Source organism: Lissotriton vulgaris, chromosome 7 (genome assembly GCF_964263255.1).
Source record: "Lissotriton vulgaris chromosome 7, aLisVul1.2, whole genome shotgun sequence".
Taxonomy (NCBI): domain Eukaryota; kingdom Metazoa; phylum Chordata; class Amphibia; order Caudata; family Salamandridae; genus Lissotriton; species Lissotriton vulgaris.
Window position 1 is genome coordinate 1668457297 of NC_141695.1, and position 17975 is coordinate 1668475271.

A 17975-nucleotide genomic window follows, 5' to 3' on the forward strand; every position below is an offset into this window, starting at 1 on the left:
CTTTCCCTAAGCTGCTGGTTGGTCATCTTCCTGGAAGGGCTAAGCTTGTTATACTAGTGTCATTGTGAAATATAACACAGAACTTGATGGGGAAGGAAATGTTACAGCTTGCAATCCTTGCCTCCTAATAAACAAGAAACATAGCTGGAAATTGGCAATCGCATTCCTCGCTCTGCCCTTGTTGGAAAAATGACCTGCCCTAGCGGAAACTGATCAGCATTGTGGAACTGCCCCATGGAGCCTTAGAGTGGCAATACAAAAAGTCTCTCTCATACCAGCACTGACTTCCTGGCCACTTCCTTTTCTCCTTGAGGGAATTATGATGAAGTTTTTGCTCTGTAAACGCTTGTTAGTATCAAAATTTGAATTTTTGTGAATTTTATAACAAAGAAAATTGAATTGCCTCCTGTAAATAAGTATCTTTCTCTTTAAAAAGTACACATTTCTTGAGTTTATGTGTTTGAGATCATGCAAATAGGGGGAGTTATATCTGGTATTTATTCATTCAAAGAAGGTACCCAACAGTGAGAATTTGGCACCTTCAAAGCGCATTATTCCAGGTGTTTTTCTGTCAAAATATCAAGGTTTATTTTTTATTTACTTGAGTTTTATATAGCGCTGGCTAGACCCGGAGGTAACAGAGCGCTTTACATGACGAGACTTACATAGGTTACAAGTTGCACATTGTTCCAGAAGGTACATCAGTTACAGGTTACATCCATTTGTTCAAGGCGTGTAGAAGGGTAAGGGGGAGGGAGATTAAGCGGCATAAGGATCAACAGGTTGTCCAGGCATTTGTACAGAGGGAACAGAAGAAACCCTTCACATAGCTCAGGCTTTTCCACTACAGTCTGGACGACCTTTCCATTGTCCCAGCAAGGAAAGTGTGTGCTGAAGGGAAATATATAGGCTTGGGGAAATATTTCCTGCAACATATAGATTTGTAGGTATCCTGCTGAAAATGTGGCCTATAGAAACACAGTACGTACAACAGTAGGTGGCTAGTGACATAAAGGGATTAAGTGAATCTATAAGCAATATTACCCATCTGAAATGTTGTGCTTCTAACGTAGAACACTTTTTCCACATGTTCTAAAAGCATTATAGCCCTCTTACCGCGAGCTGTACCAGTCGTTAAAGGCCCTCTTCCTTGTTATTGGGTTCTCAACTGCAACCACAGCCTGTAACACAGGTAGAGGACCTTTTAACAACTGGTACAGGCATCTTCAGTGGGTTACAGTCCTATATTGCTCTTCCAACACACAACTATGCCAATAAGAATCACTTTTGCATTCACAGTGCCTTAAGAGTTACTTGACAACTGCCTCGCTTACAGCATTACTGTGTCATGTAATATGGCCTTGAATATTAAATCGAGCATGTGCTATCTCGGTGATAAATGCTGTGCCAGTTATTATGCTTCTTAAAGATATTATCCCAGTTAATAGGTCTATTAAATTTGTAGTGTACATAAATATGCATATCATAACTTAATACACATCAAAATTGCTGGGCAGTTTATTACGCTATCCTAACAACTGCGCCATTTTGCATGCCATTCTCATTATTGTAGAACTTCTTAATTTAATTGTAATAACTTTGCCAGTTAGTGTGATAGCCTTCTTATTATGTAAGTAAATATGTCACCATGATGATGCTACTATTTGCCTGCCAAGGCAACCCCTAGCCTGTCTATGCAAATGAACCAGTCATTAACCAACAGCAGGCGGAGGAAGGTCCTTCTCCTACCTTGCTGCGAAGACCTGGAGCTCCCTGCCTCTGCACCTCAGGCAATCACAGTCACTGCCGCAATTCAGGAAGGACCTCAAGATCTGGAGCTCCCTGCCTCTGCACCTCAGGCAATCACCCTCGCTGCCGCAATTCAGGAAGGACCTCAAGACCCCGCTCTTTGACTGAACCGCAGACTCAGCCCCCCACCACCACTCCCAGTCCCTTGAGACCCTCACGGGCGAGTAGTCACGCTTTTTAAGATTACTGATTGATTGATTGATTGATTCAGGGTAGGTTCTGCTAACAAGGAACCACATTCTAATTAGCTATCATTCAATGATTCAACCATGGCTTACCATTAAGTTCTCTTTGATTCAGGTCACATCGTGACCTGCAATTTAGCAAGGAGATAGTGCTCAGGGAGTAGGGGCTCTAAAGCCAACGAGAAAAATGTAGGCAGCCTATAGTACATCTCGCCCTACACAAAAGGATGACTGCAGTTGTAAATGCTTGCAATATATTTTTAAACCTGGGGTTAGATGCCTTTCAACTTGTGCTTAGCTGAATAGCAAAAGGCTTTCCTGATCGAGTGTTGACTTGAATACTGAAATGACTGGAAGAATATAATCTTGCACTGTTTAACTGATTAATTAAAGCCGTGAGACCCGAAAGGGTGAGTAGTTTGCACTTTACAAATACGGATTTACATTTTTTTTTACATTAAATGAATTGGTGGTTGGTTCCTTGCGATAGTTCTATGGCTTATCACTAGTTAACAAGGATTATAAATCTTTGCTTTAGTGCAAAATACTTTTCAGGATATGGAGCCGTCTGAGGCAAAGTTCATCTGATGCTTTCAGTGGGAAGGGTTAGAGCCCTCCCAAATTGTCCTGGAACAAAGAGGCTTGCCATGTGCTTCCGTCCCACAGGAACGTGTCCCACCGGTCAGGCCACACACAACTTCATTCTCCGTGCAACGGTATACAGTTCACATTTCGAGTGTGGCCAGTGAAGTTACGCTGCTAATCTTCTTGAACCTGTTTGCAGCCGTCACTGCAATAAAGTTTTTCTGTAGAGATAGAAAAAAAAGGATTACATTAGTATTCCAACCACAGGGGAGATCTTGATGGCAAAGGTAGCATAGAGGCAGATCTGAATTTTCTTTAGGTAGAAGATAAACAGCGTTGGAGATTTGTGTGAGAGGTAGAAGAGCTGCATGGCTGGTGTTGCAGTTCTGCTTGAGGGGTGTTACACGTCTGGAAGAAGGTGTGTCACAGGTTGCTTGAAAGATGATGAGTATGCATGTATTGGAAATGTAAATAGCATAAATTTATGTCACATATTAACTGATTAAGGCAAAGATAGATGAAGTTATTTGCCAAGAAGCCAAAGGCTTAGAAACTCACTAGAAGGTTCGTACAGCTGGGTCTCGTGCTAGCAAAAAGGCGAATCGCAATTCATTGGTTGAGCCCTGATTCACCCAGGGTCGAGAAATGGATTAAAGATCCTTGGGAATTGGCCACTGCAGAATCTTTCACCTGTGTTTTCTACAGCAGAAAAAAATGCCTTTTATTTTATTTTTTTAAAGGCAAAACCCTTCATGCTGATCTGGTTCTAGATGAAATATGCGTGATATGTCTGAAAGTGGGACAGCAATCAACACCTTCTCAACTTCTCAGGCAAGTGTCGAAAGAGGGTTATTGTTTGATGAGTAAGATACTACATTTCTGCCTGCGGAGAGGATAGGGACCAGTATTGATTAGCCAACCTCCTTCTCTTCTAGTCGGTTGACCTCTCTTCAAAATCCCATCCCTACTGCTGGGTAGTAAAAACCCTGGCAAGAAGGCTTATCCTGTCCCAAAAGCACAAGCACAAATTGACAAGATTGCAAGGACTCAATAATTCAGGACAACCTACTGTTGTCAGTCCTGATGTTTCTATAGTGCACTCAAAGCTTTGTGGTCCAAAAGTGTGGGTTGCCTGCTACTCATTACAAAGAAGAGTGTTAAGAGGTGATTAGAGCCCCAAAAAGAAGTCAAGTTACGCAACTGAAGAGGACGCAGAATCCCTCTTTTAGTTACTGACACAGAGAAACATCTTCAACTTGCGATTACAATTGGGGGGGGGGGCACAGCTGATTAGAGAACTCAACTGTGGATACAGGAAGTGAAGGGCAGCAAGGAGTCTCCAAGATGTGAGGAGGTCAAGCCATTAACCCACTTGAACACAGCGTGGCTCAAAGCGTATTTTTTCCGTCAATGGGTGCCAATGGAGGGACTTTATCGTACTTGTCATATGATCTCCTTTCCTTAACCTACTGTCAAGGGGAACAGTGGCATTTGTTGAATAAGGTAAGAAGGAAGAACAATGTATACACTATATAGTAGGTAACTTGTGTGTGTTAATCGCTGTGCTTATAACCAATGCTTTTCAGTATTTGAACCAAAGTTGGCGATGTATTTCAGCTTATGTAGATAGAAAAAAATGTCCCAGAACAGCATTGATCCATTCAGAAGAAACTTTAAAGATTGTACCTTACAAATGGACAGGATGGTTTGAATACACAGCACATGGGGACTGACAATCCTAAAACCATACCTTTAACCTCAAAAAGGGCAATACCCCTCTCTGGTATCCACTACTGGATTGCAGAGGCAAACTTTTTAATTAGAGAACACATTTTCTTCCAAAGGCATTTTAACATAGATTTGGGTATTATAAACATATGGCTCAATCCTGACCCTGCAGATGGTTGTAAGTCATGATTCGGAGGTCGATAACAATGACCTGTACTTATACGGACTCTAGAATATTGACTTTCACAATTTTATCAAATGTAGCTGTACCTTGATAATATGGCAAAGGTGTAGATTTACTATTCTTAACTCCACATCAGCTTAACTTGAAGATACACGATATTGTGGAGTCAATTTAAGCACGGGTCAATTTAAAAATCTCGATGTTTTGGTAAAACATCTGGCAGACAAGCAGAAACGCAAAAAACAATACGGATAGCAACAGCATGCACGCATGTCCTTTCTCTAAGCTACAAGGGTGAGCTCTACAGACATTTGTAACACCAACAGTCTGGGTTTTGCATATAATTTCCAGATAGTTTGCCGTCACATTTTCTGATCTGCAACCATTCAGTATTCAGATCAGGACTCTTCGAAAGCACTGTACCGGCTACAGAGATACTGGTATATGTTTCTCTCATGCCATTCTTTCTTTTCATATTTTCTACCTGAAGTATGTGCTTGCTTAGAAGTAAATCTTGTTTTGTTTATTTGATCCGGTATTTATATGGTTGTATATTTGTATATTAAGCTTTCTACAAATGTCCTTGCGGATTCCAAACACTTTGGAAAGAAAGCTTACTTATTTTTACTTATTTTTATTTTTACTTACTTTATTTTTCAATTGACATTGAAGAAATAGAATGTAAACCTCGGGCCAGTCCATATCAAACAAATATTGGCAATGTCAAAAGGTCTGGCTTAGAAGAATATTGCACATTACAAAGGGTTCAGAATGCTACAGTAAAAGTGCTCTTCAGCCTTCATATGGTAGGTAGCGTCATTCCTAATCTCACTGGCTAACAGCATGTAAGTGGATGCAATTTAAAGCAGCATGTTTGACCTACTAGATATATAGCATTACTAGCCCCTCTTTATTGAGTTAAAAAGTTGTAAAATAGTCGCCTTTTTGTGCTTTGCATTCACAATCGCAAGCTCTATTTAGCATTCCAAAAACCAATTATAAGATTCTCTTTGGAAGAGCTTTTTGTGTTGCAGCGGTCGAGCAATGGAATCAGCTCCCCCACGCTATACTCTCAGAAGCAATCCTGATCATGGTCAGGAAAAAGCTAAAACATGGCTAATCTCCTCATAAAAATATTATTTGACGTTCCAAACCGACCCTAGCCTTTTCTGACCTTAAATCTCAATCCTATGACAACTGCGGAGTCGGGGACTCCACATCTATACAACAACATCACACAAATCTGCTTTGTTCATAATGGCCCCAAGAGAATCCTAGAGACTGCATGTAGCACTTTCGAACGGCCTTAAAAAAAAAATAGGTTAAGCCTACTGCCCTTGTTGTAACGTTTCATGATAGACCAATTGCATGTGAAATAACTTTTCTCAATAAATCAAGTGTGCCTTTAACCTCATAAGCACTAACATGTTACCATAACCAACTCAGGCCTAGAGTATTGATTCTTATCCAAGCCATACAAGCACTCTTTTATCGCGGAAGCATACAACTTCTACTCAATCAAATCGTGTAGAAAGGAAGCTCAGCATATGGGTGGAGCTAATGCCCTCTCTCAGTAGTACTTCTTTAAAGCTTTTTTTAGTTAATCACATATTGTCTAGTGTAAGCTTCACTGTTAAACCATACCTAAAAAACTCTGCCCTTTAAAGCTGAAAATTATACACATTAGCCCACCAAGAATTGCACCCTTACAAGCTTAATGACAAATGGTATGTTTTTAATTTGTAATGGCCTTAGCAGTTGGTAATCTTTGTCTTTACTGCCGCCTGACAACTGATGCAAAGAGAGACCAAGTTGCTTGAGAATCCCTGACTTTAGGATGATCACAATGACACTACCGACTGTAGATACCGTCCCACAAATTTCCTTGAATACGGTCAAAGATCAGATTAAGCCACCTATTGCCCCAGTACCATGCACTTTCTTTACGTCTGGACAATCAGTATGGTCTGGATGCTTTACCCATCTGGTAATACTTAGAACACTATCTCTGCCCTACATTCGTTAGCACGCGGTGCTATGCCCGTGAGAAGGTCAGACATTACAGAGTTCAGCGGGGAGTGATTGGAAGCTTCACAATTCCCACCTGCATTTCACTCATTCTACAACCTCATGTAGAATGGGCAATGCTACTATCATTAACCGTATTAGACTTGCACTGCCAGAAAGCACTACTAAGTACGTCCTACACCGGCGGTTCTTAACCTGTCGTCTGAGGATCCCTGGAGTCCATGACGCCTATGTGTGAGTGCATTGAAAATTAAACAATATTAACTCATTAATAAAGTGTATATAAATAAAGAAGCTAATGCAAAGTCGAAAGTTTTAAATTGGAGGTTAAAACTTAATTTGGCATCCTCAAATTGATTCGTAGGAACAGTGTAAGTGCGGCAAACATAATATACCTATGTACAATGGTGACCTCTATTAAATTGCAACTTAAAAAAATAATAATTTATGCATTTGTTTGATGAATGCTTGTTTCTGTATTTTTGTGTATTGTTTTGTGGCTCAAATCAAACAAATGTGCTTATGCCCAGGTTACCGGCGACCGAAAACTACTCAGTAGTGGGTCACTGGATTCCAGTAACGATTAAAAGTCAAAAAGGTTAAGAACTACTGTCTTACACTCAATGCTTAATTATTAAAAACAATAAGTGCCAGGGCCCTCGTCAAAAGGCTACAACAGCTTGCACCACCCATTGCCCCTACCAGTGCTGCCAACGACAGTATCAACACAACTACTTACCATCATAAGCGTGACATTTCAGACTATTTCAGGACCCCAAAGCTATAAGAATGGCTTGGGTAACAGGCATTAGTCATTTGTAATATATTTTTAATTAACAAACTACTGTTGTTGTGCTCCTCCCTAAATCTGATAAACAGTGCCAAAAGTCCCAGTGTTTGCATTTAAGTGCCAGTGCAGAGCACCACCACAAATTAAGCACTGCTTACATTGTTAACACTTCCAGCCTTACTACGAGAACAGCGGTCATCAGGATCACCGTACTCAAGGTGGCGGTCCGACCACTGCCACCACTGCAGGGCTGCCCGCAGTATTCCTTGTGTGGTAGTCGGACCGCAATAAGACCGCCGGCTCTGCCAGGATCAAGGATCCCACTGCATTGGCAGTCTACAACCAGCCTCAATATGCTGGCAGTGCCAATTCCGGCACTTCTGAGCATATTATGAGTTGGCTTTCCACCACCCTTAGAGAGGCAACTAAGGGGGCCCTAACAGAGCCCACTGCCGGATCTGAGCACTGGGGTGCATGCAAGGGCACATGTTGTGCCTGTCTGGAATTGAAACCCTGTTCCTGCATGTGCATGGTGTGGCATACATGCCACACCTTGCAGGAATGTGCTGGGCGCTGTCATGGCAGTGATCTGCTGTTAAGGTTCTCCTATGAGCCTTACGCAGCAGCCGCTTTGAGACCGCCGCAGCACCACCTGCCCGCCCTGGATTACACTCGTAATCGCAGCTGTGGCGGGCCGACAGAACGACCGCCAAACTCGTAATAAACTCGTTCTGACATGTGCGGAGGCCTTGATAGTTGGGATAATCGATATTTCAAGTAAACAGTCCATATTTACATTCCTGTTTTGTTTTAGTGTTATTTCGCAAAAATTACTTATTCTCTTTTGGGGCTCATATGCTAATTGTCATTTTACCTCTCCTCTTCTCTGTGGTGCCCCTATATTTCTCTCCTAGATACCTTAGAACTGGATATATTGGCATGATTCATGAATCCACTGATACACATTGGAGGAGCCGAGAGGTAATGACTGTAATTTTGACACTGCTTTTCTAATTACATTGAAGAGTTGCATGCCTAGCTAAGGAAAATGATATGCTTTGATGATGTCCTGATGTTTTTTCTTGATTCAATAATAAAGTATTGCAACACATGAAAAGTGTAGCCAGGGTGTCAGAAACCTTGTTTAGGCCCTGGACAATTTGTAGATTGGGAATACAGTAAAGTCACTGTCATACAGTGGGAGGGTTCTTTGATACACCTGTACCCAAGGCGAAAGCCTTTCCTTAACATGAGATTCATATAGTTCCATAGGCATGCCGGCAACTCACCCGCATTTGACGGGTGTCACTCTCTCTTAACTTCTATTCACTCACCTGAAAAACACATTGCCTCCATAGACTTGAATAGGGTCACTCAACTTTCAAATCTATGATTACCCACCTAAAAAGGTTTCTTTCTCCAGTCACCTTAGTTGGTTCACCCTTCAAAGCGCCTGATTTCGCCCACAATTTTGAGTCAAGAGTTTGACAGGTATGTATATGAGAGTGGAGCTTAAAGGGTAGGGCGGCTTTAAACAGGGGTGCTACATTTCTGTATGTGGGGCTTTGCACGAGGCCAGTTCAACTTACCTTCCATTTTCGCCTCATCATGTATTTCCGGAGCTCAATCTGTGATTTGAGGAGCCGGTTGCAACGTTTGGCTTTCTCTGCCAGGTTATTGAGCCATGGGTGGCGCAGGCATTGCCCTGCACTGAGCCGGCCACTAGGGGGAGGAGAGAGCGAGTGGAGAAGGAGAGGGGAGGGAAGCAGGGTGGTGTGGGTAAAGGGGGCGGGGTGGAGCACAGCAAAAGAGAATGGAGGGGGAATGGAGGTGAGGAGTAGAGAAAAGGATAGAAACAGTGAAGTTAATTTATTGGTAACATTAGATGTACTCAATATTTGCAGCAAATAAATACAAACATACATAGAAACATTATTTAAAGAAATGAGAATACGAATTACAACAAAATCCCTGAAATAGACATGCCACAAAAAATGCACATAATGAAACTGGCAGCACACCTAAAGCACGTTCATGCAGTTATCCTATAGGACTTACATCAGCAGGTGTGCTGTTTTCAAGTCTCTTCCAGGTAATGAGCAACTGCATTCACCCCACACTCTATCATATATCTAGGGTTCTCTAACATGCATTAGAGCTAGCAGGCCTGGAAAACAGGGATTGGCTTAACAAACACTTACAAGTCATCTTATGTCAATAAGGATTGTCTGCTCTGCAAGAACACTGTCCCTGCTGCTCTTGGGGTGGGAGTCTGGGGAGTCGTTGCCTCTTGCAATGGGAGAAACAGAGATCACCGAAAACCTATGTCAAGGTGATATGTAGCTCCCTCCTGCAGCCATTGCGCTTTTGTTCCACTATAGCTATGGTCAGTTTTTCTTTCCTTTTTAGGGCTCGCCTGCTGATGCGCATGCGCATAGCTGGCGAGCTATATTGCAGCTTAAACAGAGTTTACCTGACTCGGCGATTTGTTGCAGTGCCCAAAGCGCGTGCACATCAAAGCCACCAGCCTCCTCAGGCATCTCAAGCCTCCCCCATCCGGCATTTCTCCTCCCTTAATTATTCACTGCAAGGCCGGCCGGCCGGCCGGCACATCAAAGGCTGCTGCTCCCGGCCCCTATTCTTCCCTTCTTGCCTCTCCCCGCCCCCCTTCCCACCACAGCAATGCCGAGGGATTATTTATATTGCAATATAAACAATCCCGTTGTTGGTCATGATATAATTAAACGCTCTAATTATTTTATCAGGGCCACACAGAATTTTATAAAGTCTTTTGCTGGCATTTTCGTTTTATGCTGATTGCTATTTTACACCTTTCACATGCTGGTGATTTGCTTCAAAGGTATACATTCATCCTGCATCCCGTTACTAGAGCTTTCTCCTCTTCTGCTATATATGGGTTTTAGTTGAATTTCATTGATCTCTTTTACTAATGATTTATAAAAAGTGCCACACACCACACAGCTCCACCGACACAGCTCCACTGATGCACCCACCACACAGCTCCACCGATGCACCCACCACACAGCTCCACAGAGGCACCCACCGCACAGCTCCACAGAGGCACCCACCACACAGCTCCACAGATGCAGCCACCACACAGCTCAAGCGATGCAGCCACCACACAGCTCCACCGACACAGCTCCACCAATGCACCCACCACACAGCTCCACCGATGCACCCACCACACAGCTCCACCGATGCACCCACCACACAGCTCCACCGAGGCACCCACCATACAGCTCCACCGATGCACCCACCACACAGCTCCACCGATGCACCCACCACACAGCTCCACCGAGGCACCCACCACACAGCTCCAAAAATGCACCCACCACACAGCTCCACTGATGCAACCACCACACAGCTCCACCGACACAGCTCCACCAATGCACCCACCACACAGCTCCACTGATGCAACCACCACACAGCTCCACCGACACAGCTCCACTGATGCAACCACCACACAGCTCCACCGACACAGCTCCTCCGATGCACCCACCGCACAGCTCCACCGATGCACCCACCGCACAGCTCCACCGAGGCACCCACCGCACAGCTCCACCGAGGCACCCACCACACAGCTCCACAGAGGCACCCACCACACAGCTCTACAGAGGCACCACCACACAGCTCCTCAGAGGCACCCACCACACAGCTCCACAGAGGCACCCAACACACAGCTCCACAGAGGCACCCAACACACAGCTCCACAGATGCACCCACCACACAGCTCCACCGATGCACCCACCACACAGCTCCCCCGATGCACCCACCACACAGCTCCACCCATGCACCCACCACACAGCTCCACCGATGCACCCACCACACAGCTCCACCGAGGCACCCACTACACAGCTCCACAGATGCACCCACCACACAGATCCACCGATGCACCCACCACACAGCTCCACCGATGCACCCATCACACAGCTCCATCAAGGCACCCACCATACAGCTCCACCGAGGCACCCACCACACAGCTCCACTGATGCACCCACCACACAGCTCCACTGATGCACCCACCACACAGCTCCACCTACACAGCTCCACCGATGCACCCACCACCCAGTTCCACCGATGCACCCACCACACAGCTCCACCGACACAGCTCCACCGATGCACCCACCAAACAGCTCCACCTACACAGCTCCACCGATGCACCCACCACACAGCTCCACCGATGCACCCACCACACAGCTCCACCGATGCACCCACCACACAGCTCCACCGAGGCACTCACCACACAGCTCCACCGAGGCACTCACCACACAGCTCCACCGATGCACCCACCACACAGCTCCACCAATGCACCCACCACACAGCTCCACCGATGCACCCACCACACAGCTCCACCGATGCACCCACCACACAGCTCCACCGATGCACCAACCACCCAGGTCCACCGATGCGCCCACCACACAGCTCCACTGATGCACCCACCACACAGCTCCACGTATGCACCCACCACACAGCTCCACCGATGCACCCACCACACAGCTCCACCGATGCACCCACCACACAGCTCCACCAAGGCACCCACCACACAGCTCCACCAAGGCACCCACCACACAGCTCCACCGATGCACCCACCACATAGCTCCACCGATGCACCCACCACACAGCTCCACCGATGCACCCACCACACAGCTCTACCGATGCACCCACCACACAGCTCCACCAATGCACCCACCACACAGCTCCACAGATGCACCCACCACACAGCTCCACAAATGCACCCACCACACAGCTCCACAGATGCACCCATCACACAGCTCCACCGAGGCACCCACCATACAGCTAGACCGAGGCACCCACCACACAGCTCCACTGATGCACCCACCACACAGCTCCACTGATGCACCCACCACACAGCTCCACCTACACAGCTCCACCGATGCACCCACCACCCAGTTCCACCGATGCACCCACCACACAGCTCCACCGACACAGCTCCATCGATGCACCCACCAAACAGCTCCACCTACACAGCTCCACCGATGCACCCACCACACAGCTCCACCGATGCACCCACCACACAGCTCCACCGATGCACCCACCAAACAGCTCCACCGAGGCACTCACCACACAGCTCCACCGAGGCACTCACCACACAGCTCCACCGATGCACCCACCACACAGCTCCACCAATGCACCCACCACACAGCTCCACCGATGCACCCACCACACAGCCCCACCGATGCACCCACCACACAGCTCCACCGATGCACCAACCACCCAGGTCCACCGATGCGCCCACCACACAGTTCCACCGATGCACCCACCACACAGCTCCACCGATGCACCCACCACACAGCTCCACCGATGCACCCACCACACAGCTCCACTGATGCACCCACCACACAGCTCCACCGAGGCACCCACCACACAGCTCCACCAAGGCACCCACCACACAGCTCCACCAATGCACCCACCACATAGCTCCACCGATGCACCCACCACACAGCTCCACCGATGCACCCACCACACAGCTCCACAGATGCACCCACCACACAGCTCCACAAATGCACCCACCACACAGCTCCACAGATGCACCCACCACCACCGATGCACCCACCACACAGCTCCACAGATGCACCCACCACCCAGCTCCACCGATGCACCCAACACACAGCTCCAGAGGCACCCACCACACAGCTCCACAGATGCACCCACCACCACCGATGCACCCACCACACAGCTCCACAGATGCACCCACCACACAGCTCCACAGATGCACCCACCACCCAGCTCCACCGATGCACCCAACACACAGCTCAACTTATGCACCCACCACCCAGCGCCACCGATGCACCCACCACACAGCTCCACTGATGCAGCCACCACACAGCTCCACCGATGCACCCACCACACAGATCCACCGATGCACCCACCACACAGCTCCACCGAGGCACCCATCACACAGCTCCACCGATGCACCCACCACACAGCTCCACCGATGCACCCACCACACAGCTCCACTGACACAGCTCCACCGATGCACCCACCACACAGCTCCACCTACACAGCTCTACCGATGCACCCACCACACAGCTCCACCGAGGCACCCACCACACAGCTCCACCGAGGCACCCACCACACAGCTCCACCGATGCACCCACCACACAGCTCCACCGATGCACCCACCATACAGCACCACTGATGCACCCACCAGACAGCTCCACCGATGCACCCACCACACAGCTCCACCTAGGCACCCACTATACAGCTCCACCAAGGCACCCACCACACAGCTCCACCGATGCACCCACCACACAGCTCCACCAAGGCACCCACCACACAGCTCCACAGATACACCCACCTCACAGCTCCACAGATGCACCCACCACACAGCTCCACAGATGCACCCACCACACAGCTCTGCCGAGGCACCCACCACACAGCTCCACCGATGCACCCACCACACAGCTCCACCAAGGCACCCACCACACAGCTCCACAGATACACCCACCACACAGCTCCACAGATGCACCCACCACACAGCTCCACAGATGCACCCACCACACAGCTCTGCCGAGGCACCGACCACACAGCTCCGCCGAGGCACCCACCACACAGCTCCGCCGAGGCACCCACCACACAGCTCCGCCGAGGCACCCACCACACATTTCGGCCGAGGCACCCACCACACAGCTCCGCCGAGGCACCCACCACACAGCTCCCCCGCGGCACCCACCACACAGCTCCACCGATGCACCCACCACACAGCTCCACCGATGCACCAACTAAGCTCCACCGAGTCACACACCACACAGCTCCACTGATGCAACCACCACACAGCTCCATTGACACAGCTCCACCGATGCACCCACCACACAGCTCCACTGATGCAGCCACCCCACAGCTCCACCGATGCACCCACCACACAGATCCACCGATGCACCCACCACACAGCTCCACCGAGGCACCCATCACACAGCTCCACCGATGCACCCACCACACAGCTCCACCGATGCACCCACCACACATCTCCACCGACACAGCTCCACTGATGCACCCACCACACAGCTCCACCTACACAGCTCCACCGATGCACCCACCACACAGCTCCACCGAGGCACCCACCACACAGCTCCACCGAGGCACCCACCACACAGCTCCACCGATGCACCCACCACACAGCTCCACCGATGCACCGACCACACAGCACCACTGATGCACCCACCACACAGCTCCACCGATGCACCCACCACACAGCTCCACCGATGCACCCAAAACACAGCTCCACCGAGGCACCCACCATACAGCTCCACCGATGCACCCACCACACAGCTCCACCGATGCACCCACCACACAGCTCCAAAGATGCACCCACCACACAGCTCCACTGATGCAACCACCACACAGCTCCACCGATGCACCCACCACACAGCTCCACTGATGCAACCACAACACAGCTCCACTGACACAGCTCCTCCGATGCACCCACCACACAGCTCCACAGATGCACCCACCACCACCGATGCACCCACCACACAGCTCCACAGATGCACCCACCACACAGCTCCACAGATGCACCCACCACCCAGCTCCACCGATGCACCCAACACGCAGCTCCACTGATGCACCCACCACCCGCTCCACCGATGCACCCACCACACAGCTCCACTGATGCAACCACCACACAGCTCTATCGACACAGCTCCACCGATGCACCCACCACACAGCTCCACTGATGCAGCCACCACACAGCTCCACCGATGCACCCACCACACAGATCCAACGATGCACCCACCACACAGCTCCACCGAGGCACCCATCACACAGCTCCACCGATGCACCCACCACACAGCTACACCGATGCACCCACCACACAGCTCCACCAACACAGCTCCACCGATGCACCCACCACACAGCTCCACCTACACAGCTCCGCCTATGCACCCACCACACAGCTCCACCAAGGCACCCACCACACAGCTCCACCAAGGCACCCACCACACAGCTCCACCGAGGCACCCACCACAGAGCTCCACCGATGCACCCACCACACAGCTCCACCGATGCACCCACCACACAGCACCACTGATGCACCCACCACACAGTTCCACCGATGCACCCACCACACAGCTCCACCGATGCACCCACCACACAGCTCCACCGAGGCACCCACCATACAGCTCCACCGATGCACCCACCACACAGCTCCACCGATGCACCCACCACACAGCTCCACCGAGGCACCCACCACACAGCTCCACTGATGCAACCACCACACAGCTCCACCAACACAGCTCCACCGATGCACACACCACACAGCTCCACTGATGCAACCACCACACAGCTCCACCGACACAGCTCCACTGATGCAACCACCACACAGCTCCACCGACACAGCTCCTCCGATGCACCCACGGCACAGCTCCACCGATGCACCCACCGCACAGCTCCACCGAGGCACCCACCGCACAGCTCCACCGAGGCACCCACCACACAGCTCCACAGAGGCACCCACCACACAGCTCTACAGAGGCACCCACCACACAGCTCTACAGAGGCACCCACCACACAGCTCCACAGATGCACCCACCACCACCGATGCACCCACCACACAGCTCCACAGATGCACCCACCACCCAGCTCCACCGATGCACCCAACACACAGCTCCACAGAGACACCCACCACACAGCTCCACAGATGCACCCACCACCACCGATGCACCCACCACACAGCTACACAGATGCACCCACCACACAGCTCCACAGATGCACACACCACCCAGCTCCACCGATGCACCCAACACACAGCTCCACCGATGCACCAACTAAGCTCCACTGATGCACCCACCACACAGCTCCACCAATGCACCCACTAAGCTCCACCGATGCACCCACCACACAGCTCCACGAGGCACCCACCACCCAGCTCCACCGAGGCACCCACCACACAGCTCCACCGAGGCACCCACTACACAGCTCCACCGATGCACCCACCACACAGCTCCGCCGAGGCACCCACCACACAGCTCCACCGATGCACCCACCACACAGCTCCACCGATGTTCCAACTAAACTCCACCAATGCACCCACCAAACAGCTCCACCGATGCACACACCACTCAGCGCAACCACAGCATCACTCAGCGCAACCACAGCATCACTCAGCACCACTACAGCATCACTTAGCACCACCACAGCATCACTCAGCACCACCACAGCATCACTGGTTCAAATATGTTCTTTCAATGTTTCAAGCTGTTTTCAAGCTTTCACGATTTATTACAAATCACAAAAAGATGTTAATATTTCACTTCTGTTCTTGGATTTTCGTCACAATAAAAAACACTGAACATAATCTTCACAAATGTTATTTAAAAAAGTTTAAGCTATTGCCATTACAAATTAAATAAATTATTTAAGTATTAATTATTTAAAAAAATTAAAAAGTCATTGTTTTTTTTTTTAAAAACCTTTATTTTCGAATGCACAGTACACAGCGTCTGCCTACAACCCAATCGGGCTGGCCGCTATGACAATGAACAGGATATCAGACAAAACTGCGTAGCGGAAAAGCCATAAGTCGTAACTCTACGGTGCATTGGCGTCAAGCATCATAGGGAGGATCACGTAGGTTTTGTTTTGTAATTTTGATGAAATTTGAAACAAACAACACAAACACTCACATGGTAGGAGCTGTATCTGGGGCATGAGAGGGGGAGGAGGGGGAAATCAATCTCTAAGAATAAGGGCAACTATCTAGGGGCGGGGGGGCGGTGAAGAGGATCATTAGGAAATCGTAGTGGCCAGTCTATAGGAACGTCAATTACGGGGACGAGGGAATATCAGCAGTGAAATCAAGTTGGGGAGTACAGATGTCTCCACGGTATTCATTCCATTGTGACCAAATCCTACCCCACTTCCTGGGACGGCCCGAGCCTCATACACCGTCTTCTCCCGAAACATGCACCAGTCCATGTTTTCTTTCCAAGCAATTATTCCAGGTGGTCTGTGGGAGCCCCAGAGTTGCGCTATGTCTCTCTTGGCAACCATGTTGCCCAGAGTGACCCAAAAGGTCTGAGCGGCCGTACAATCCGTAGGCTCCCATACATTAAGCAGGCAACGCCGCGCCTCAGGGAGAAGAGAGACCCCGGTGACTCGCCCCATTACATCATGCACTCTGGACCAGAAAGAGGAGATCACCGGACATTCCCATATGATGTGGAGAAAGGTGCCATCCATACCACAGCCACGCTTACACAACCCATCAGCCAAAAACCCCATCCGAACCAGACGCGTGCCAGTCATGTAGACTCGGTGGAGGATCTTCAATTGCACAAAACTAAGGCGAGCCGGAATAGCCACTTCTCTGGGGGAGGAAATCGCTATCTGCCAATCCTCGTCATCCAGTTCGAGGCCATCTGCAGTCCAAGAGGTCCTAAGTCACACCAGAAGATCAGTTCTGGTATTAATAAGCTTTTTATAAATTAAAGAAATCGTACTGTCTGGCACATGGCCGTCCAGAATCCGATCCTCAAGCGGGGATGATTGGGGGATCTCCGTCCCAGGGGGGAAGACAAAGAGCAGGGCATGGCGCACCTGGAGATAACGAAAATACTCCCTATCATCCAGTTGATATTCCGCCTTAAGGGCCTCGAAGGACTTAATTGTGCCTCTGGCCCAAAGATCC

General features: G+C 49.4%; 1 protein-coding gene across 3 annotated transcripts in view; it reads right to left on the reverse strand.

Annotated features, from left to right (window-relative positions):
• Positions 1–580: 580 nt before the first annotated feature.
• The window catches only part of MYLK2 (myosin light chain kinase 2), a 200944-nt gene continuing 183549 nt past the window's right edge, over positions 581–17975 (reverse strand). For all 3 annotated transcript variants that reach the window (XM_086932687.1, XM_086932689.1, XM_086932688.1), the window contains 2 exons: positions 8899–9031; positions 581–2800 (listed from right to left, as the gene is read on the reverse strand). In XM_086932687.1, the coding sequence (XP_086788813.1) occupies positions 2720–2800; positions 8899–9031 (214 nt within the window). In that variant the 3' untranslated portion in view covers positions 581–2719. The remainder of the gene's footprint in view (positions 2801–8898; positions 9032–17975) is intronic.